The sequence below is a fragment of the Penicillium manginii genome (assembly GCF_028828005.1).
Source record: "Penicillium manginii strain IBT 31320 chromosome Unknown utg000004l:1.0-7231830.0:1.0-7236170.0, whole genome shotgun sequence".
In the NCBI taxonomy this organism is placed as follows: Eukaryota; Fungi; Ascomycota; class Eurotiomycetes; order Eurotiales; family Aspergillaceae; genus Penicillium; species Penicillium manginii.
The window spans coordinates 3,999,762-4,022,212 of NW_026643105.1; the positions used below are offsets into that span (position 1 = coordinate 3,999,762).

At 51.9% G+C, this 22,451-nt stretch overlaps 10 protein-coding genes across 10 annotated transcripts; 6 read left to right on the forward strand and 4 right to left on the reverse strand.

The window, feature by feature from the left end:
- Window positions 1-339: 339 nt before the first annotated feature.
- On the forward strand, window positions 340-1,059 carry N7533_005196 (cytochrome b5-like heme/steroid binding domain-containing protein; the record flags this gene model as incomplete). Its single annotated transcript, XM_057101846.1, has 3 exons — window positions 340-458; window positions 691-817; window positions 892-1,059. 3 exons carry the CDS (start codon window positions 340-342, stop codon window positions 1,057-1,059), a joined length of 414 nt encoding a protein of 137 aa, XP_056961476.1.
- Window positions 1,060-2,150: 1,091 nt separating this feature from the next.
- On the reverse strand, window positions 2,151-3,473 carry N7533_005197 (NAD(P)/FAD-dependent oxidoreductase; the record flags this gene model as incomplete). Its single annotated transcript, XM_057101847.1, has 1 exon — window positions 2,151-3,473. One exon carries the CDS (start codon window positions 3,471-3,473, stop codon window positions 2,151-2,153), a length of 1,323 nt encoding a protein of 440 aa, XP_056961477.1.
- A 695-nt stretch (window positions 3,474-4,168) lies between these two features.
- On the forward strand, window positions 4,169-5,220 carry N7533_005198 (MBL fold metallo-hydrolase; the record flags this gene model as incomplete). Its single annotated transcript, XM_057101848.1, has 2 exons — window positions 4,169-4,715; window positions 4,814-5,220. 2 exons carry the CDS (start codon window positions 4,169-4,171, stop codon window positions 5,218-5,220), a joined length of 954 nt encoding a protein of 317 aa, XP_056961478.1.
- Window positions 5,221-6,116: 896 nt separating this feature from the next.
- Window positions 6,117-6,587, forward strand: N7533_005199 (uncharacterized protein; the record flags this gene model as incomplete). The annotated part of the gene is made up of 1 exon (XM_057101849.1): window positions 6,117-6,587. The coding sequence occupies one exon, from the start codon at window positions 6,117-6,119 to the stop codon at window positions 6,585-6,587; it is 471 nt and encodes a 156-aa protein (XP_056961479.1).
- Window positions 6,588-6,849: 262 nt separating this feature from the next.
- On the reverse strand, window positions 6,850-7,125 carry N7533_005200 (uncharacterized protein; the record flags this gene model as incomplete). The annotated part of the gene is made up of 1 exon (XM_057101850.1): window positions 6,850-7,125. One exon carries the CDS (start codon window positions 7,123-7,125, stop codon window positions 6,850-6,852), a length of 276 nt encoding a protein of 91 aa, XP_056961480.1.
- Window positions 7,126-9,294: 2,169 nt separating this feature from the next.
- N7533_005201 (uncharacterized protein) lies at window positions 9,295-9,998 on the forward strand (the record flags this gene model as incomplete). The annotated part of the gene is made up of 3 exons (XM_057101851.1): window positions 9,295-9,369; window positions 9,428-9,748; window positions 9,807-9,998. 3 exons carry the CDS (start codon window positions 9,295-9,297, stop codon window positions 9,996-9,998), a joined length of 588 nt encoding a protein of 195 aa, XP_056961481.1.
- A 2,553-nt stretch (window positions 9,999-12,551) lies between these two features.
- On the forward strand, window positions 12,552-12,806 carry N7533_005202 (uncharacterized protein; the record flags this gene model as incomplete). Its single annotated transcript, XM_057101852.1, has 1 exon — window positions 12,552-12,806. The coding sequence occupies one exon, from the start codon at window positions 12,552-12,554 to the stop codon at window positions 12,804-12,806; it is 255 nt and encodes an 84-aa protein (XP_056961482.1).
- Window positions 12,807-13,186: 380 nt separating this feature from the next.
- N7533_005203 (putative RNA binding effector protein Scp160) lies at window positions 13,187-17,285 on the reverse strand (the record flags this gene model as incomplete). Its single annotated transcript, XM_057101853.1, has 6 exons — window positions 13,187-14,163; window positions 14,222-16,039; window positions 16,081-16,501; window positions 16,573-16,820; window positions 16,884-16,981; window positions 17,062-17,285. The coding sequence occupies 6 exons, from the start codon at window positions 17,283-17,285 to the stop codon at window positions 13,187-13,189; spliced, it is 3,786 nt and encodes a 1,261-aa protein (XP_056961483.1).
- Window positions 17,286-19,091: 1,806 nt separating this feature from the next.
- N7533_005204 (putative nucleoside transporter) lies at window positions 19,092-20,810 on the forward strand (the record flags this gene model as incomplete). The annotated part of the gene is made up of 4 exons (XM_057101854.1): window positions 19,092-19,430; window positions 19,559-20,240; window positions 20,316-20,419; window positions 20,478-20,810. 4 exons carry the CDS (start codon window positions 19,092-19,094, stop codon window positions 20,808-20,810), a joined length of 1,458 nt encoding a protein of 485 aa, XP_056961484.1.
- A 422-nt stretch (window positions 20,811-21,232) lies between these two features.
- On the reverse strand, window positions 21,233-22,262 carry N7533_005205 (Glycoside hydrolase family 43; the record flags this gene model as incomplete). The annotated part of the gene is made up of 2 exons (XM_057101855.1): window positions 21,233-21,952; window positions 22,005-22,262. 2 exons carry the CDS (start codon window positions 22,260-22,262, stop codon window positions 21,233-21,235), a joined length of 978 nt encoding a protein of 325 aa, XP_056961485.1.
- Window positions 22,263-22,451: the final 189 nt, after the last annotated feature.

Consider the following 22,451-nt stretch of genomic DNA (forward strand, 5'->3'; position numbering starts at 1 on the left):
GCCCTGGCGCACGCCCCGTCAACTTTGCGATCTGCCCCTTCTCTTCCAATATTCTTTTCTCTTTGCACATACTGTCCTTTTTTGCTTCCATTAGCTCGTCTTCATCCTGTGAGTCCATGTCTCTCCTATGACCCTTCAACCACATCACCTGTCCCCAGAACCGGGCTGGCCGCCCTCCTTATCGTGCCTTTCTCCGACTCTGGTGTCGGAGACTCGTTGGGATTTCTGCACCAAACCTGGACCTTTCCCCCCTCCTCTGCAGATCTGGCACTTCAAGCCTGTCCACCAAGCTAATTCTTTGCCTCTCTGGCTTCTTCCTCCAGATATCCATCCGTCATCATGTCTGAGTCCAAGGAATTCACCCTCCAGGAGGTCACCGGCCACAACACCAAGAAGGACCTCTACATGGTCATCCACGACAAGGTCTACGACTGCACCAGCTTCGTCGATGAGCACCCGTACGTCAAATACCTCTCCAGTCCTCTCCCACTCCATTTTCTACGCATTCAGCCTCCATCTGGGACGGGTCTATAGACCCGATCGGCGGGGCGATGCCCCTATCGAAGAAAGAAGGAATCATTCCAGCCAGGCCCTCCCTCCCCTCTGACTCAGACGAGTCACACAGGGCGTCATATCGCCATTTTCCCTACACAGTTACGATCCGGGACGAGGCTAACATTCCCGGTATAGCGGTGGTGAGGAAGTTCTCCTGGACGTCGGCGGCCAAGATGGAACCGAGGCCTTCGAGGATGTCGGCCACTCCGACGAGGCGCGCGAGATTCTCGACGGTCTGCTCGTCGGCAACGTGAAGCGCATGGTACGTTTCGACTCTATTCTCCATATTCTTCGCGACTGTCTCTATACATATGAACCACCGCTAACTCCCTCCAGCCCGGTGACCCAGAGCCCAAGACACACGGCGCCACTTCCAGCTCATCGGCCACCACCGCCAGCTCTGGCGGCTTCGGTGTCGGTCTCTACGCCATCATCCTCATCGGTGGTGCCATTGCCTACGGTGCTTACAACTACCTCGAGGCCCAGAAGGCCGCCCAACAGTAAAGTGGGGGTAGCTGCTGTGCCGATGTATATGAGTTTACACTATCAAAACGATAGATGGGGTATGTGATGAGGGGGTGGGAGATGGGTCAAAAACCTGTGGAGGAACTAAGTTGGGGGGGAAACACACCCTTGGAAGGTGCTGGAATGATCCTCCGTGAGGGGAAGACGAAAAGAGCAAAGAGCTGCTGCGGGGAGATTAGGAGAGGGCATTGACCGCAAAGCCTATGAAGCGAGATATCATTTTACTCATGTCTTTTTGGGGTTTCTTTTTTTTTCATTTTTAATTATTGGCTGTCTTTTTTTTCATTGTGATCATTTCATTGCCAGATGGTATATCCCGGGCCTTTTCTTCGCTCCTCTCTACCTGCCTGCCTACTGATATAGTGGAGTTTTATGTGCTATGTGCTACGCCTCTTCTTGTTTCTCCGCTCTTTGCTCTCTGTTCAAGCTACCAGTTTCCTCGGGACCAAGTTAGCATGTTGACTCCGGGTGGGGAGTTTGACGAACAGAGCAAAGCCCGGCGGCCCTTACCCTGCAGTGCGGAATCCTTTGCTCCTTCGGGTCAACTTTGCCGCAGTGGGGGCCCTCGAGTGCGGAGATGGTCAGATTTCTGTTTCTACGCATATATTAATAGACCTATATCTGATTGTGGATTTCTATTGCCATTGCCATTGTCATTGTCCGCTCTAGACCTTTGTAGGGGATGGACCCCCGCCATGCTTCGGCTCAGACGGCGCCGACTCGGAACCCGCAATCCGCAATCCGCAATCCGCAATCCGCGGACCCTAACCGCGGCGGGGAAGACTGCCCGCAATGGCAGTGGGATACCTAGTACGAAGTAGCAGGTAGTATGCGCCTGGCCCAGGTACCTACCTAGGTAATGTCCGGCAATTGCAGCATACTAGGTAGTGGACCAACTTCAAGTTACGAAGGAAGAGGCTGAATCAGATAACAACTTGAACTTCAGATAGTACATATCCTCCCGGGTATTCCATTTTGTCTCGACATACTGTCCTAGAATACATTGATCAATCTATGACCCAAAACTCCATAAAGTGCACTCAGACCAACATTAACACACGTCAACATCTCTATTTCCACCCACTAGGTCCAGCCCATTCACCCTTAACCATGGAGTTGTAGTAAACCCAAGGAAAGAAGTCCTTCTTGAGATGATAGAAAGAGCGACGCGGCACAGCCTGATCAATACCAAACCAATCACCAAAAGTCTCCTTCGGCACCCCACCATACTTGAACTCCGCAAGGAGAACCTTGCCATACTCCGTCAACAGCGGGCAAGAGGTATACCCATCATAAACAGCATCAGCCTTCTTCCCTTCCATAGCCTGCAACAAGTTCCGCACCACAACAGGCGCCTGCGCCGTAACCGCCGCCGCAGTCTTAGAAGTAGGCAGACTAGACGCATCACCGGCCGACCAAACATTAGCAAACTTCTTATGCTGAGCTGTCCCATCATCAACATCAACAAAACCACCCTCATTCGCCAGCGCACTATCCTTCACAAAAGCAGGCGCCCCCATCTTCGGCACAACGTGCAGCAAATCAAACTTCTTCGACACCTGCGCCTGGCCATCGGGCCGGGCAAACGTCGCCGTATTCCCATCAATGGCAACAAGGTCGTGTTGGAACAGCGCGTTCACGCCGCGCTCCTGCTGCATCGCCGTAAGTGCCTTGTTATACTTCGGCACGCCGAACATCACCGGCATACCAGTCGCAAAGTCGATCTTGATCCCCGAGCCGGAAGGGTTGGCCGGATCGTACAGGCCAGCGCGCTTCCAGTAGTCCAGAGCCAACCACATGATCTTCTGCGGGGCGCCGGCACACTTAATCGCGCCGGCGGGCTGTGTGAAGATAGCATTTCCCTTCTCGAGTCTCTGGATCGTACCGAAGACCTTGCTCACGCTGTCGTAGCCGTAGATCGAGGACACAGGTGCGGAGGCATCGGCCAGGGCCTCGGGCAGACCCTTGACGCTGCCGTAGTTGATTGTCAGGCCCGGGGCGACGATCAATTGGTCGTAATTGACTTTGTCGCCGTTGGCGAAGGTGACGGTGTTTTGGTCCGGGGTGAAGGAGGCGACGCTGTCGTTGTAGAATTTCAGCTTCGAGTCGATGAGCGACTTCATTGGGCGCCGGAGTTCTTCTTTTGTCTTGAGGCCGCCGCCGACGAGCGTCCAGCCGGGCTGGTAGTGGTGGAACTCGGCTGGGTCGACGATTGCGATATCATCTTGGTTGAATTTGCCGGATTGGAGGAGCTGGTGGCTGATTGATAGGCCGGCGGTACCGGCGCCGACGACGACGACTTTGTGGTTGCGGGCTGCGGCGGCGGGGGCTGCGGTTGCGAAGCTGCGGATGGTTGGCACGGCGTGCGTGGCGCGTGTGACGCGGCGGAACATAGTTATTATATTGGGATTTTAGGGCGTGAGGGAGGGTGTAATGCAAAGCTGGTGAATTGGGAAGGAGAAGGGGGGGGAGATATTCAAAAGAAAAAAAGAAGGAATGGAATGGGATGAGATGACGCGAGACGCATTCGTCTCGGCCGTGATCGACGTAAAGTTAGTTCGTTTTACCGGTTACAATGCCTTACCGGGGATCCACCTCTCACCACAGTGGGACAGCTCCAGCCAGGATCATGGCCTGATAAATATTCATACTACTAGTGCTAAGGTGTCTGTGATTCAGGAACTGCTCTGATTTAGATGTCTCCGAGCGGAGACATTCCATTCGCCGAGTCAATCGGCGACCAAGGGATGGGATCTTATGGAGCCCGAGTTTATTCATCTTCAACCTCAACCTCACATCTACTAGTTAGTAGACGCCGAAATCACACATACCTACCTCCTACATCCATCCACACCATCCACACATAAATAGATATCCTCATTCCATCCTACAGATCGACTTCAACATGAAGGTCAAGCACTCTCTACTGGCTCCCTCTAGGTCAACGATAGGACGCATACACTTCACACCAATTGCAACCATTCCTTCAGTGGCCAATCGCCAAATTTCAGCACACTCAAAGAGTTCATTATCCATCACGAGCCTAGCGCCGCAGAGACTAGGGTCTCAGACTTCGAGCCATATCCACATGTCTCCACCCCGCAATCTCCAAGGCCTGTATCAAGCACGCTCAAACAGCATCAGCTCTGCGTCAACCCAAGAGCCCACCGTCCACAACGTCTTCGAACCCGTGACAGGAACATGGCAATACATCGTGGCAGATCCATCCGCAAAGGCCGCCATCATCATCGATCCGGTCTTGAACTATGAGCCCGCCACCCAGGCCATTACCACGACAGCAGCCGACGAATTACTCTCGCTAGTTCAAGAAAAGGGCTACCGAATCGAGAGAATCCTCGAAACACACGCTCATGCAGATCACCTCACTGCATCTGCATATTTACAGCACCAACTCAACCAATCCCAAGGATTCAAACCGCCGATAGGAATCGGCAAGCGCATCGCGCAAGTCCAAAACCTCTTCGGCATGCGATACCACATCGGCAAAGAAGAATACGAGCAAGTCTTCGACCACCTCTTCGATGACGACGAGAGGTTCGCCATTGGCAGCATCACAGCCACCGCTCTCCATCTCCCAGGCCACACGCCAGATCACCTTGGGTATCAAATCGGAGGTATGTGGCAAACACCCGCCTCGCCCTCTCCCATCGCTACTAGTTAGCAAAGGAGTGGCAAACATACATACGATATATGACTAACACCCCCAATCCAGAAAATATCTTCTGCGGTGACTCCCTCTTCCACATCGACATCGGCACAGCACGCTGCGACTTCCCCGGCGGCAACGCAAAGAATCTCTACAACTCCGCGCGCAGATTACTCGAATTCGACGAATGTGTCAAGATCTGGCCCGGGCACGACTACCCCCCGCCTGACCGGGACCCCGTGGCCTTTATGAGTGTTGGCGAACATAAGCGGTTGAATCGGCATATCAAGGAGTCTATCTCCGAGGAGCAATTTGTTGCGTTGCGGACGGAGCGCGATGCTAGTTTGAATGAGCCTAGGCTGCTTCATCAGTCTTTGCAGGTTAATATTCGGGGTGGACGGCTTCCTGCGCCGACGGAGGCTGGGCAGCGGTTTCTTCATTTACCGTTGAGATTGGGTGGGTTGAAGTGGTAGTGTGTTGCCTGTTGTGTTTTGCTCGTTCTTTGAAAATGGTGGTGGGCTTCGCACACTACTACCTAGGTAGTAGGAGACTTTGATTGAGTCGATCTGTATACTTAAATGTATTTTTAAATTGCATATGATATCTTCCACGAAACACATCTATCCTATGATACTAGAAGTATATCAACTTCTGGTCTGTATTAGTGCCAGGCTATACTCAGTATCGATACAGTACTCTTCCGTATAGTCGGCGATGGTGCAATCGTCTCTCGCCCGAGAAGCCATTTCTCGCCCGAGCAGGATTCTCTCGTCCGAATGGATAGTCGACGGTCATACGAGATGCCTCGCAGGCTTCAACGGCGATCCAACTGCCTCGTGCGATGTAGGGAAGGATATATAGAGTCACTTGAAAGATTTTGAGGGCTCCATTGTATCCAAGATCGAGGGGGAGAGTCTGGGGTAACCTAAGCCTAAGTGCAGCGTTGCGGGTCGCGGGGGACCAATAGGAGGCGGCATCTGCCGTGCATAAGTCCGGGCGCAGTGGGAGACTTGAGATTGGGTTTGTTGTGTTGCATTTGAATCTGAATCAGTGGAATCAGATAAGTTAGAGATCCCGAGAATGCCGAGCTTTATTCGAGATTCGTTCGGCGAATGATATCGGCGAGTACGAGAGTATGTATACATTTACACCTAGGTATGAAGTCCCCGAGGATGGCCGAATATACCTAGGTTAAGGTACGGGTACCGGCAAGGGCAACAAACGCAAGTCTCCACGTGGATCCGATCCTCAGCCCTGCGGCCATTGAAACGCCTCCCGAATATCTCCAAGAAAATTCCCCAATTCCCCAAGTTCGGTCTTCGCGACCGCTTACGTTCATTTTATCTTGCATTATTGCATAATTTACAAGATGGCCTCTTTCCTCCGCCGTCTTCTCCCTAGACAAGTCGCAAATTCAGGATCTCAACAGCGCGACCACCACGCCAACGAGCGTACTTTTCTCTCATGGACCCGAGCAGGTCTTGGCTTCGGCCTCATGGCCCTCGCGCTAGACCGCCTCGAGGCCGTCGACCATCTCCTCCACAAGCAACTCGCGCTCGCGGGCAAGGAGCCGCAGACCTCAGCGACCGCGAAGCGGGGAGAAAGCCCTGAGATCCTCATCATGCTGAAGGAGCATGTCACCGCGTCGAGAATTTGTCAGTCTTTGGGTGCTTGGTGTTTGGGGTATGGGTTTTTCCGCTACTGGTCTATACGCCGGTATTTGATGGTCGGTCAATTTGTGCCGGCTATTTGGGGCCCGGTCTTTATGGCGGTGGGAAGTTTTGGGACTTTGGTGACGCTGGGAACGCAGATTAAGCTCAAGGTTCCTGCGGAGCATTGAGGGGTGTTTTTCAAGTTTTAGATATTGGGATTTTGGGGGGGGCTTTGTGGACTTTTGTATATATACTGTTAGACTTTACTATAGACTCGGACTTAGAGGGAACTTGAAGAACTGACGGAAAGGTGTTTGAATATTGGAATGAAGCTTGACTATTAAACAGGAAACATCATCATAATGTACACATGGTTATACACATCCAATTTGATGATTTTCATCAACGCAGAGGAACGCAAGTTGAACAAGATCACTCTGGATCATATCACTACCTCCACTGTCCTTTCCACTGCCCGGCATTTTCAACCCCCTTCGCGACCTGTTTCGTTCCATCTTCCAGTCCAGTCCCAGCATTTCCAATCGCATCGCCAACGGGTCGTCCAGCACTTCCCGTCGCACTGTTGATGGTATCGCCAACACCTCTCGTCGCAGCACCCGTGACTCCTCCTACAGTACGGGCCACGCCGCCAACTGTGTTTCCAAGGGTGGATGTCACCCATTTGGCAGCGCCTGTTGCGCCTTGGTCTTGGGAGCCGATTGTCATGGTGGGAAATTGAAGTTGGTGTTTTTGGGACGGGTGGGTATCAGTTGACGTTGATCGTGGAAAGCAAGAGAGTATAGCTCGAGAAATTCGATGCAGAAAGATTTGAGATAATGCCAGTGGTTTGAATAGTTGTGTTGTGGAGTTCTTAGGTTGCATGTGTTGGTTATATGGGAGGGCCGATCCCCCTATGATGTCATTGTTTACGCAGGCCCATGATGACTGTGGCTGTACAGGGTTATCATATTAAGTACTCGCCTTCGCTATTCTATCCGTAATGATATGATAGGCCACGGTGCTAGATCATAAAATTCTTTCAAACACATGTGACCTACGTACAACGAGTTTAAAATGACGTAGCCAAAGTTGTATCCAAATCTACATGCCAAGAATCTCTAGGGCTCTGAGAGCTGGTCTTTTATCCAGTGAAGGGGATTTTATGACCTTCAGTTATGTTGTAGGCCTCCCATAGTTAAAGAGAAACTTGAACCGGATTTGCGACCTCCGGTCCGAGTCGGAGGGTTCCTAAGACTACTAGCATCCTAGTAGAGTCGACGGTATGTTTTATACGTCACAAAGACCGGACATATCTGGGTCTCTTTCGCTGTTCTGTAAGTAGTATGCGTGTATAGTTATCCAAGGATTCTCTTCCATTTAATCGCATTAAAATCTTTTTCTCGCCACGGAGGTTTTTCATACTAATTCCAAGGTTCAGTGCTACTACTACTACTAGTATAAACTTGAATTTATGCTCATGTACTAATGTGGGTGTCGCAGCCAGGTAATATACCTAAGTACCTACCTAGGTACCTACCTAGGTATAATACCATATAGTTATATAGTACTAGTATCGTTATATTCAATAAAATCGACATCATGATCTCCAGGGCTTCAAGTTGCTTCGAGGACGAACCTCGTCGACTACATACGATTACGTCATCCGCAGCAGCACCTGTCATACTATGAGCTCCAACTTGAAGCTCATTTGCAACGTATACGGCGAAGGCGATCTCCTCAGTGCTGACTTCGTTCGGGAAAATGGCGTCAATCTCTTTCCACGAAAACCCCTTCAGCTTGAGTAAAACAAAATAAACCTAAGCAAGCCCGGAAACACAAAGACATGAACACGACAAATGTCTTCAAGGTTGTAAACAATTTTTGTAAGCATCGTAGGTGTGAGCAAGTACATGCTAGTAATTTGGTCAAGTTGACTGCAGATTCAATAACAATGAAAGCTCCGCAGTCAATATTCAGCCGACTGGTCCGTATGGCATGGTGTAATTCACAATTATCTAGTAAGTAAAGAAGACGGTGGCATTTCTGGCACGTTTGCGTTCTGAAAAGTTGCTCCAGCAGGTCAATATCAATAAGGTAGGTCAGTGCTTTTTGCGAGCACGATTGGAATCAATTCTCGTCGCGGTGAAGATCAAGGTCAAGAAACGACGTGTGTGCTCTTCGTGTTCAAGGCGGAGAATATTAAATCGAGGTAAAAGAGAGCTATCTTTGAGGTGCGTCAGTTTGGAAGAAGATGTCTTGGACAAAACTGCGAGTAACGAACAAGTCCCACTTCCAGATAACATCCCATGTTTGCGTTCCCACTTTATTTTCATTCACTCCACTCTGCACTTTACACCCATGCACTCATACTGTTGACCCACTACTACCACTACCCACCCTCTCAACATTATATGAAGCTTACCGTCCCTCCTTTCCCGCATATCCCTGGAGATCCTCTCTCTAAATCGAGATCAAAAAGGATATCGAGGAAGAGGACGGCCTCAGACGCTGCACGAACAAGCTCACCTCCGACAAAAATTCTCTTGTAAGTCCATCCCATGTCTCATGCGCTTTCATCGGAATCTGGGACTGAAGACTCATCTGTGAAATTCATTATTCTGGATATAGGGACTGACTACCTCTACTAGCATTGGAGTCGTACCAGAACCAGACTGACGACGACGCTAACTCTCGCCAGCTACAGAAGCGCGCTTCGCTGGATGCCAACGATTATTCTGCTTCAAGCAAGACGAGAAGAAAAAGAAGAAGAATCTTGCGATGGACACTTTTGAAGCTTTTGCTAACGCCGACCGGGAGGCCGCTTCAAAGCCCGCCGGCAGGAGAGATAATATGACCGCAGACAATAGTGGAAATTCCATGTCTTCCCCCTTAGGCATGGCCAATGTGGAAGTCGTTGATACCGTTGATACCGTTGATATTGAGGCCGCACTCGACGAAATCCTTCACACTGTGACTAATTTCTTTTCCTTTTTTCCCCATCTGCTGGAGATTTGCTAATAGAATCAAGACACCCTCTGCCGCATCACCTGCTCGCGCATCGGCACCACGATCGCGACCACCATGCCGACGCTCGGAAGATGCGAGAGCATACCGTCGGGAGAGTGAAAGACTACGTCGCCGCAGAAACAAGGCGAGGAAGCGTGAAATGAGTGCTTTTCACGCCTCCGCCAGCCCCGACCAGGGCGTCACTTCAAAGCCCACTGAGGGGAGAGACACTGTTAACACAGGCAATAGCGGAACTACTCAATCCTCCCTCATCGGATTGACAAGTGATGGGGTCATAAATGGTGTTGAAGCTACGGCTGCACTCGGCGAATCTTTTCTCGCTGTAATTTGTGTCTTATTTTCTACTACATTATGTGCATGTGCTTGCTAACATAATCAAGGATGTCTCTGCCCCGGAATCGTCTGCTAACAGAGGGATTTTTGTCGCAGACAATGGCGTCTTAGTGTTCAACGAGGACAGAGAGACTGTCATTAGAGACAATGGCCCCACAGTGCCCATCGAGTGGGCAGATTTGTCATTTCCGCCACTGCCTGTGGTGCTGCCAGCACTCCTCCCCCTGCCCCCTCCGTGAGCTACTACCTTCAATTCATGAACCCTGTGATAAATGATACTAACACATGAATTCTCGTTAGCCTGCCCCCCTCCCCCCCTCCGAGCCTGATCCCCAATCATCATGACCAATTTTGATTGAACGCCTATTTGGCGTTCTCGGGAAGACAGTTCAACCTTCATCGACCTAGGGGAAAAAGGATAGTCATCGATGCAGAGATTCGATTCCCACGCCAAATACTTCACAACAGCCCCAATTTTCAAAATCACGGTTGAGTCGAGAATCGTAAGGGGGAAACAGGAATTGGGGCCTTCCTATGCGGTTGTGCCGTTAGTGGAGACGGACTCGGGGAGGGTTTTTGGAACATGTCCAAGATCCATAGTTCATCAATGCCAAGCTTTGGCTAGATCGGCTTAAAAACAACGTCGGGTCATCATTTTGAAACTTAATTCCAACAATGTAGTTGTCTCTTAGATAATTGGGTAGGTCCTTTCTTTTGTCGAATCCTACTACACATTTTGCATCTACGAGGGGTTTGTGCAAAAAAAAGGTTGAAATGCCCAAGGGAAGGATACCCGTGCACTCATGGTATGGACAGCACCTATGGAGCCTCGATCTCCTTCCTCTTGACGCCACACCACTATTTTTCTCTTTTCAGAGGAAGGAGCGGTGGCGCCACCTCGGCAACTTCCAATTCATCATTCACTATTCATCATGCCGAATTAGGCAACCACGACCAGATCGATCCCATTCACTGCCACTTTCCACCGTTCAGCTCCTTCCCTACGTCCTTCCCAGCCCCCAGCCCCTCTTCTTCTTCTTCTTCTTCTTCTTCTTCTTCTTCTTCTTCTTCTTCTTCTTCTTCTTCTTCTTCTCTCTCTCTCTCACACACACACACCCTCTTTCTCTTCCCCATCACCACCTATCCCAACTTCAACCCTCGCAGAGACGTTGGCCATTCGGAACTACCTCGGCCCCCCCTCAAATTGAGACCTTGGCTACTGGATGTTGCTGGCCTCGCAAGAGGTACCGGCAATCCGAAAACCCTCAGATTGAGATAAGGCCCTGGCCCTCCGCAACTTCTCAGATTGAGATCCGCTGTTGGCTGACGCTGGCCCTCGCAAGAGGCACACCGGCTGTCCCAAAGCCCTCAGATTGAAGATGCTCGCAAAACCCCCTCACATTGAGATCCTGGCTGGACGTTGCTGACCTCGCAAGAGACACTGGCCATTCCTAAGCCCTCAAATTGAAATCCTGGCTATTGGACTTTGCTGGCCTCGCAAGAGGCACTGGCCTTCCCTAAGCTCCTCAGATTGAGTCACTGGCCATACGGAACCACCTCAGCCTCAGCCACTCTGGATGGTCCTTGGCCCTCCTGCAAGATATCTCGTTGCTATTGCTTCAGGTCCGTCTTGTATGCGGGCTTGGTCTCCGAGACCCTGGCCACAACCCTGGCCATCCTGGACGAAACCGGTCTTGCAAGGGACTCTGGGTGTCCAGTAATGACATTGGGCCTCACCTTTGACCTGAGATATCGAACTCACCATTTCGTCTATCACAATGGTCAAAAATCAAACAGATCTCCACAGGCGACGGACTTGGGCGCATGTCCCTACCCGAGACCTGACGGCATAGATGAAGTCTCAATATGCTTGAAGGCAAAGCAAGATCACCAAGAGAGACGGACTTGGGCTCATGCCTCTTACCAAAACTCAGAGGCGAACAGATATCTAACTTCAATTTTTAGAGATATGCAATACCCTCTCCAGCCCATAATAATATTCATCCTTCTATTGCGCCCACTCCACCCATACCGATATCTTCCGCTTGATGTCGACGGAAGCCACTGGCAGGGGAGCAAGCTGTGAAAGGGCGCAGACCACAACAAAAGTTCTCCCTCATGAGATATCATTCTTCGGTTCAAGAGCTAGTACACAAGTTATCGCTCGATACGATTGCCTTCGCTTCATCAATCCATTCATCGGCGCCATTTGAGACTCGACACCATGATAACTGCTGTGCGTTCCTCCCGAGATACTTGTCAACCTCGAAACGCCTCGGAGGTGAAATAAATGCTGGGTTTTATGGCTTTGCGCGCTCTTGAGAGTTCTGAAAGGCAACGAAGACCTCCCCTTCGCCTTTTCCGAATGCACAAGGGAAGCTTAGCTCTGAATCTTCGACAATCAGGAAATTTCCATCAGCGAGAGGTTCCCGGAATCCGTGAAATTTGTGAGGCGTAGATGCCGGTCTGCCTCAACGACTATCTCGAGAACGACATCTTGCTTTAAAATGCCATGGCATATTTCCAAGTATGACGATCTGCTAATATTCCACTGGGTGCCCTGGTCCAACAGCGCGCCAAGATTCACATCACATCATCGGCGTCGAATTTGGCCCCTTCGCCCCCACTGTCGGTTAAAACCAACATCGTCTACCTGGGATACCCGATAATGCCTTATTCTTATTCATAGCGCTGCCTCAAAGGTATCTTCCCCCGATAGTTCCCTTTGGATACAAATCTAACCTATCATATGGAATCTCAGACGTCCTGCCACAATTAACTCGCCCAATATCATGGTGTTTGGTTGGGTGAAGCGTATCTTCTCCGGCGACTTGAGCGAGGAATCCAAGACCAAGTCCGACGTCGACTCCATTCACAAAGAATCACAAAATATATCTTCGGGCGATAAGAGGACGGAGAGGAAACATATAAAGGAGCATGGCCGGCGACAACGTGCTCGTGAAAGCCAGCTATCGCGGGACTTGCATAAGGAGGACTCGAAGTGGATCGCGAGGGGTGGCTTCAGCTTCGGAGGGGGCGGTGCTTAAACTAGGCCAGTCGGACTCGGGATAGACACGATGTTTTTACTCAAAAATGGATACCATTTGAAAACCTTTTTCTTAATTTTGTTTCGCTAGGATATCAACTTTGGTTGAGATCCACAGGGCAATCTTAGAATACCCAGTTCAGATAAAAGACACAGCAAGAAAAGGAAAAAAATGAGAAGAGAACATTCTTTTTGAAATAGAAGAGAAGAGATACACTAAATACCATCGTAGATGTTAAGAAAACAAGGATAAATAAAATAAACACAAAGAATTTCTCAAAGAGATTTGGTGTATATGTCTGGAATGCCCAATATGTCCTGTCATAATCTGTCGGAAAAGGGGGGAAGGGTCACCCATCAAAAACCAAAATAAAGCAACAATTACCGGGCAGAACCGTTCAGACCGTTCTGAACAGCCTCCAGAATCATATCCTTGGCTTCCTCCAAACCAGCAGAGCTGCCGCGGATCTCGATCGCCTCACCCTGAGCCTGGTCCTTGGGCACGTTGATGCGGCAACCTGTCTTCTTGCGAATGGCGTTGATCTGGCTACCACCTTGACCGACCACGTAGCGGTAGGTCTTGGGGTCAGGCAGAATCAAGTAGCCGGTGGCAGATTGCTGCTGCGCGTTATCAATAGCCTTGGTGATGGCGGCACGGGCCTTGGCCACGCTCTCGGGGGAACCGGTCAGAACCCATGGGAAGGGGCTGACATCGGCATCGGCGGTCTTGCCGTTATCGACAACATTCCACGAGTGAGCATCGGAGGCAGCTTCCGCGTCGTCGGTGATGAGGGGGAGGGAAGTGCCGTTGGCAACGGAGCGGGTCTCCTCGGCGGGACGGCTTGTGGGAACAGATTTGCCGGCGTGGTCGACAGTAACCTGGTATTCATTGCGCAGGCGGCGGAAGAAAGCGCCGTTGTCGGCAACGACGTGGTGCAGGTAGGTCGGGACCTCGGCGGTCTCGGCGTGTTGCTCCTTCAGCATGCCCTGGACGTGCTCCTTGGCCTCGGCAACGGCGTTGCTGGGACCCTTGAGCTTAATGTCGGTGCGGCCCGAGCCTTGCTTGGGGATATCCAGGGTAACATTGAACTTCGATTCGATGCTGCGACGAGCCTCACCACCGCGACCAATCAGCAGGCGGTGCTGGGCGGTGGGAACATCGAGGGTCTCGGTGACCTGGTCCGCGCGCTCCTTGACGAATTCCTCGATAGCAGCAATGATGCTCTCGACGATCTTACCATTGCCCTCGAGGCGGATAGTAGACTCGGTGCTGTCGGGACGTGGGAAACGGACCATGCGGGCAGCGCTGCCGTCACTGGGACCGCCGGCATCAACGACGATCTTGCGGATGTTGGCACCTAGTAGCTGTTAGTAACGAGGAAACGGGTGAGTTGGAAGGGTATGGGGATAACGTACCACCTCCACCAATCAAGGCCTTGTGATACTTCTTGTCCACCTCAATCGACTTGGTAACGGTGGCATCGAATTCACTGGCCCGTTGAGTGAGGATCTTCTTGGCTTCGGCGACCTGCTGCTTGGTACCCTTGATACGGATCTGTACTCGTCCAGAGGCATCCGGTGCATCATTGGCACTGGGAACATCGATTTGAGCACCGGTATCAGCGCGCAGCTTATCCATTTCGCGACCGCGCTGGCCAATCAGCGAGGCAACTTGGTTCTGGGCGACGGAGACATTGGCAGTGTGCGAGGTCTCAACGACGTACTGCCACAAACTCAAAAGCTCATCACGAGCGGAGTCAGCGCCCTTGCTGGGACCCTTAACCAGCACCTCATCAGCAGCCTGTTGGGGGCGGCCAGGCCGAGCAGCACCGGCATCACTGCCAGTGTCAGTTGTGGAAACGTCATCCGCAACAGCTGCGCGGGGGAATTGAACTCGGACGGAGTAGCGATCCTGGAGACGGTTGACCTGGTTACCACGCTGACCGATCAGCTCGCGGTGGTACTGGGCGGGAATCTTCAGGATGTGAGTGGTCTCATCCTCCAACTTCTTGCCCATGTTGATAATGCGCATGCGGGCGGCATCAGCCTTGGCCTTGGGTCCCTTGACCTCCACTGTTCCATTCTCAACCTTAATGTCAACATCGAACTCCTCACGAAGCTTGTTGATGTTCTCGCCACGCTTGCCGATGAGGAAGTTGGCATACTTCTGGGGGAAGTCGAAGGTGTTTGTGTATCCACGCTCCAGGTCATCCTTCTCCTGCTCAACAACGAAAACTTCCAGCTTAGCAGCAAGCTCGTCAACCAGGCTGGAGGGACCACGGAGAGCGATCTCACACTTGGATGCCTTTGCGTCGCCAACAATAGCTCGCACGGGGATGCTGTCCTCTCCCTTGGCGTCCTGCTCGCGAATGATGAACTTGCGGGCCTTCTCCTGGTACTTGCCAGGAACTGTGGTGGTCTTGGCGACAATATCGCTCTGGTTACCGAGGGTGCTCAACAGGAACTCCTGGGCCTCCTGTAGCGATTTCTCAAATGCGGTGATCTCGGCGGGAGAGGGGCGCTGGCGGGGAACCTCGAAGCTGGAGGCAGTGGCGGTTGGGCCCTCATAGACCAGGACAACCTCGGTGCTGTTAACATCATCCGGCACCAGCAGGTGGACACCATAGTCGCCCTGGAGCTTGCTCGCACTACGCGAGCGGAGGTAGGAGTGGAAGTAGGGGTCGACCGGTACGTGACGCAGACGAGAAGGAGGGTGGGCTTGAACAAGGTTCATAATGTCGGAGCGAGCACGGATGGTGTTCTTGCCGTCGCGAGAGTAGACCTCCCAGTTCACGGGTCCATCGGCACTAGGGGGCATCGCAATGTGGGCATCATAAGCAGACTCGAGTTGCTTGATAATTTGGCGGCGGCGGAGATATTGTGTCAAAGCGCGTGCGTGAGCGTGGGGACCAGCGGGAGCACTGGGATGTTGACGGGACAGGTCAATGCTGGCCATCTGCATGCTGGTAGCAAGATCCATGGCATGGTTGATACCAGTCTCAATCTGGTTCAGAGGGCCAGTGATGGTCAAGAACTCGCTCTCGTCGGACGCAGGAGGAAGGACGATGGCGCAGCCGGTCTGAGCAAGGAACTGGTGGAGCGCATCGGCTTCGTTTCCAAGAATGAACTGGTGTTGACCACGGTTGATTGCCAGCTGGCGAAGAGTGAGGTTGCGCTGGAGCTCAGCAGCGAGGCGTTCGACCTCGGCACGAGCCTCCTGGGCCGCAGCCCGCTCTCCGGAGATCAGAATGTGCTTGTCGGGGCAAGGCACGAACTGAACCTGGCCAGGGTGGGCTTCCTGGGGGGGGGAGGCTGGCTTGACCAGGTATCATATCGGGGCACGTGGACCTGTGCCTTTGTGCGCTCCTCAATTTCTCGAAGTCTAGCATCGTGGGCACCAGCGATGAAGGGGAAGAATTCCGCTGGAATCGTCTTCAGGCGAAGGCTCATGTTAGAGCCACGCTCCTTGACAATTGCTTCGATCTCCCGGCGCGCCATCTCCGCAGCCACTGCATCACCCTCGATCAGCACATCAATGGTATCCTCATCGTCATCGTCGGCGGGGGCGGCGTTGTCATCGGCGCGGGGAACTTGGACACGGGCACCGGTACGGCTTTGGATATCTTGAACGACTGCACCTTGGCGGCCAATGATGTGGGCACGGGCGGAGGTAGGGATAGGCACACGAACCGATTGCTTTTCGAGAAAGACGTTGTTAGTTTTCCAATCGCTTGACTCTGCTTCGTGCGCTCTTCTTGTTGACATACCTTCGATCCAACCTGCTGTGCCACCTCCTTAAGGGCCTGTCGCACAGAGTCGACAGAGCCCTTTCCTTCAAAAATAATTGAGCCGCCGGGGCCACCGCGCATGTCAACGGTGGCCTTGGACCGCCGGGAGATATCCCGCAAGATGTCCCGCAGAGGCTTCTTCAAGCCTCCACGCGGCTGCATCTGAGAAGGAGCCAACCGGAGCTGCTCCATGTGCTTTCCTGGGAGCGACATAACACGGGGAACATCTATCAATTCCGGGTTAGTGATCTTTCGGAGGCTCTCCATTCACTCGGTTTCAATTCGCTTACCCAATGGTTGGGGAGGAAGACCATTCGCAACGGCCGAGGCCGCAGATGGCTTCTTCGCACCCCATGTGGCCGCAGCAGGAGCAGCGGGCTTCGGGCCACTACCAAGCGCAGGGAACAGCTCTTCGGATTGAACATCAAATGCGGGAGACTTCTTCGCGGCAGGCTTCGAGGCGGGGACCGGAGCGGGGGCGGGGACGGGGCAGTCGACTCGACGGGGGTAACAGCTTCCAAGATCGGAGGAGCGGCGAGCTTGTTCGCGGAGGGAACAGGATGCTTCAGATCTTCTTCGTCCACAACGTCTTCAACTGTGACCTTGTGGGCCTCTTCGTGTTGCGCCTCGAGCATGGCGGCAAGAGACTTGGAGGCACCGCCATTGGCGGTAGCAGAAGCATCGGCAGCCATGGTGAATCAAGAGGATGTATCAAAAAACCGGGGAGAATCGACGGAGATGGGGGGGCTGTGCAAAGGTAGCCTACAATTGAAGCGGAGTGAGATCAGTATGGATGGACCAGAGCAGAACAGTGAGTGGCACGATGGGGGATGTGGCCAGCATATATGAAGAGAATTCAAATTAGGAAGTGAAAAGAGGAATCACTCACAAGATAAATGCTACTTTGGCGAATTGGCGAACAGGGTGATGTAGATGCCCTCTGACAATTCCGTGAGATGCCCGGGGAAAGCTGGGACAAGTATCAAAAAGGGAGGGGAAGTATTGGGCTGGCCAAAACACCCTAGAGAATGTACAATGAACCCGTAGACCCTAACAAAAAGGGTCGTGGGAGAGAAATGTAAAAGGGGGGAGGAGGTGGAGGTGGAGGTGGAGAGAAGGAAGAAGTTCAAGATCCCCAGACAACACAAAGTCACCGAGAAGAGGCCAGCACCAGCCAGCTTCCGGGGGGGGGTTTTCTCCGCCTCCGAGCGCCACTTTGGCCTTTTCTGTCCTTGACTCTGTAGGTTAATATCTTTTCACAATTACGTCTTTTCAACTTTGAATTGATTTCACTTAATTTTCATTTTGATCTCGAATTCCTTTTAGTTTCCCCGGCATCTACAGGCCCATTAATTGGGTGTGGCACATCCCCACGGGTCATCCAGAGTTTGTTGGAACTGTCACCCGCAGATCACATCCTCGCACCAATCACTCCCCCGCCATTCTCCAGATGCATTGATCCTGAATTACTTACTCCGTACTCCACGCTCCGTAGAGAGGATGTCAATCCCAGCTATCTAATGATATGTGGTTGTCCAACTTCTCCTTGGGGGGGCTCTCTTGGCGATAAGACATCCACGTGATATGTGTAATCTCAGTGTTGGGCAACTACCGCTCTAAATGCTTCAAATAGGCCTCATAAGATGTAATAGTATGATAGGTAAGTATCTAGGTAGAGTAAACGAGGTAATGCCAACTTATTGCACCAATTTGCCTCTGGGGGCCTGTTCGCTACGGTGGCAATAGTGATCACTATATTCCAAGGCTTCCCACATGTAGAGGATCGAGGCCTGGACTCGATAGACCGTGTGTAGCAAGCAGTAATCAGCAACTAGTATATAAATACTTTGACTTCAACTTCAATTTGGAAAAGATCAACACTTGGTAGTCCATCATGCCATAGAAGTATTGACTCGGCATGTCCCATGGGATCCAACGGAAAGGAGGCGAGATGAACTGCAGGCCAATCAAATACTACCTAAGTATTACTAGCAAGGGCTACCCCACTTGATAAGGAGAATTTTCTTGTCGGACCGCTCCAAAAGCTTAACCAAAGTAGAGTCAACTCGCCCAGAACACTCTCCACGTTGTACATCCAATGTCGTTTCAAGTTAATACCGAAGTCATCATATTCATCTATAGATTTTATAGTTCAAACTACCCCACACTCCAGGGCTGGCACTGGCACTGGCAATGTAGTATACCTAGGTATACTACTACTATCCATCATACACATCGGAAACCCCTACCCATTTGGAAAGTGTAAAGAACAAAGAAAAGCCGGCGATAAGCCACTCTGACCATGTGGCCCACCACCAACTCGCAGATCCCATGGGATTGGACGGAGCCAACCGAGGAAGATTGGCCGTACCTAGCCCCATATCCTCCGTGCGGAGAAGAAGAAAATGAAAAAAAGATGAAAAAGGTAGCGAGGTATCCTTCTCTTCTTCGTCTCTCTCCATCCCAGTCCACTAACCTGCACCAGCACCATCATCGCCATGGCCGACCTGGAACTTGACCCAGAGAAGAAACTCGAAGCGGAGGTGCGCCCCGTCGAAGAGGAAGAACCCGTCGCACCAAAGGGCATTTTCGCAAAGGTCCACTACTATGAGAAGTACCTGGATCGCAAGATGGGCATCGAGTCCAACAGTCTTGACCGCGTGCACCCGGAGAACCGCCATTCGCCCAGTCCGCAGGTCATGGCTTTTATGTGGGCGTCCGCGACGATGAACATCAGCTGCTTCAGTACGGGGTTTCTGGGCAAGGAATTCGGGTTATCTCTTGGTCAAACAATTCCCATCATTATCTTCGCCACTCTATTAGGGGCCATGGTGACGGTACGTGATTTCTTATTTTGATGTTTTATTTTTCTTTGTTCCCTTTCCCCCTCCGGCCCCTCAACCCCCTTTTACGCCACAGGAACCGGGATGGCGAATTCACTTTTACTTACTTTGGGACTAATTAGGGCTGGTGCGCGACGATGGGGCCCGGGACTGGGTTGCGCCAGGTCGCTATTTCGCGATACTCATTCGGTTATTACCCCTCGTCTATTATCGCCTTGTTGAACGTTATTGAGCAGTTGGGCTGGGCCTCTGTCAACTGTATCACGGGTGGGCTAGCGCTCAGCGCAGTGTCGAATGGACATGTCTCGATCGCCGTGGGCGTGGTGATCGTCGCGTGTGTCAGTCTACTATTCAGCTTCGTCGGACTGCGCGGTGTACTCCTCTACGAGAAGTACGCGTGGATCCTGTTCTTCATCATCTTTATGATTATCTACGGTGAAGCTGCGCATCGCGCGAATCTGTCTGACCCGCCGTCCGTCCACGGCTTGACTCGCTCGGGACAGGTTCTCAGCTTGTTCAGCGTTGTATATGGCTCCAGCGCGTCGTGGAGCTCTATCGTCTCGGATTTCTATGTTCACTACCCCGTGAATACCCCCAAGATCAAGGTATTCCTGTACACAACGCTGGGAATCACGATCCCGACTTGCATTGGGATGTTGCTGGGTGCTTGTATCGCCTCTGCTCTGAGTGAGAATCCTGAGTGGGCGGAGGCTTATGAGGGCGGCATTGGCGAGATCTTAAAGGAGATCATCTACCCGAGTGGTTTTGCCAAGTTCCTTCTCGTTCTGCTTGTTCTCTCTGGGAGTATGTCTGATGAGCGCTAAGCACTCACTCACTGCCTTCCCAAACATAATGCGCGACGCTAACCTTTTTCCCTAGTCGGCGTGAACGTTATCGCCATCTACGCCGGCGCACTATCTGCGCAACTCTTTGCCCCGCCGTGCGCCAAGGTTCCTCGCGTTGTCTGGTCCCTCATCGTATTCGTATGCATTCTTCCTACTCGGCATCGTAGGCCGGAACCATCTATTGGACGTGCTAGAGAACTTCCTTTCCCTGTTGGGATACTGGAATACCTCTTTCTTCGTGATCCTCTTCACCGAGCACTATTACTTCCGAAAGGGCAATCTCGCCAATTACGATCTCGACGCTTGGAACACCCCCTCGAAGATGCCTGTCGGCTACGCCGGTCTCACAGCGTTCCTCTGTGGAGCGGCCGGGTGGATTGTGGGCATGGTGGAGACATACTATGTCGGGGCGTTGGCCTCGATGATAGGCGTGCAGGGCGGAGACATAGCGAACGAGTTGGCGCTAGTCTTCACAGCGGCCTCGTACCTGCCCCTGCGCATTTTAGAGCTGCGGTATGTGGGCCGGTAGATAAAGTTGGCGATCATTTCGCGGGACCGGCATTCCTGATAAATACGACGGCGGGGGTCTATCCATATATGATACTAGTAATAATAAATACTTTAGAGATGGGTAAATGCGAGAATGATTGAGATTCTATAACGATTGGTTTCATTTGTATGCAATTGGAAATGTGCATTAGTCTAGGCGCAGCTAGACTAGATTAAGGATTAGTAGAAACAAACATGCTCTGCCAAGACACAAAAACGCCCCGGACTCAGATGGCCGCGGCGGCATGGGTATCGAACTTGAACTAAACGAGTGCAGTACTTTGAAAAAGAAGTATGACCCAATCATTGACAGAAAGAAGTGAAAGATACGGCACTAGTCGCTGGACTAGCACCTGGTATATGTATAGTAGCAAGCGTAAAAGAAATTCATATCCCTCTGTCTTATGCCGACACAACGGGCCATCCGTTGGTGAAAGTCAACTGGTTCCAGGAGAACTTGTAGTTGGCATTGTTGCCGTCAGCAGAGCCACCGGCGTTCTTGGTGGCGAGAGGGTAGTAGTGGTAGTAGAGGACGGGACCCAGGTCCTTGTCGTTCAGGATTCCCTGTCCACCGGGCCCGAAAACTTGGCCGTGGCTAGCGAGAACAACAGTTCCGCCAGTCTTCAAGCAATCTTGGCCAGACTGGTCGACGAATCCGCCCGAGCCTCCAGAAGAACGGCACACGCTGATGTGGTACTCAGCACCGGGAGCAGGAGTAGTCTGGGTGTATCCACCGGCAATTCCAGAGCTGAAGAAGAGGTAGTAGTAGCCGCCGTGCTGGTACATGAAAGCTCCCTCCTCGCGGTGGTTGAGAGTCTCGTTGTAGGCGATCTGGTGAGGAGTATTGGAGCCGACCTTGAGGGGAGTCTCGAGCTCAACCTGATAGATATCGCCCCAGAAAGATCCGAAGTTGAGATACTGCTTGCCATCGATGTTGATCCAGTTGGGGTCAATGCGGTTGTAGGCGCTGTTCTGGGGAATGCCAACAATGCCGTGGTCGGTCCAGGAACCAGAAGCCAGAGTCTTCGAAGTAGCCACACCAATCTGAGAGTTCTGGGTTCCTAGCTGGGAGAGAACATAGTACATGTAGTAGGTGTCACCCGAGAGATGCACATCCGGGGCCTGGTTTGCAATTAGCTGTGATACAACAAATGTAGTATGATATTCGGCTTACCCAGATGTTTGAGCTGTCCACGCCAGAGACGGTGATCTTCGATCCATTGGGCAGAGCCTTGCCAGCCGCAGTCCAAGGGCCCTTAATGGAGTCAGAGGTGATGATCGGAATACCAGTGCCAGTGCCGAAGCGGAAGAATTTGCCGTCACTGTTGCGCTGGATAACAGCAGGATCTTTTGTCCAGCAGTCACCAGTGCAGGCACCCCGGTTAGGGTAGGCCGCAGCCAAGGCGATGAAGAAGAAGATGAAGGCAAGCATGGTGAAGGGTGACAAAGAATGGACCGATGAGGAGGTCGAGGTCTGGCGACTTGTCGGGACGAGGCTGGGATTGAGTTGATCTGACACAAACCGGGGAATGAGTCCGAATTTATAATGAATCGGTCCACCTCTTGGCTCTCTCCGAGGGTCATGCAGGATGTCGCCTTAGAGGGGAAGTTTTTACGTTCT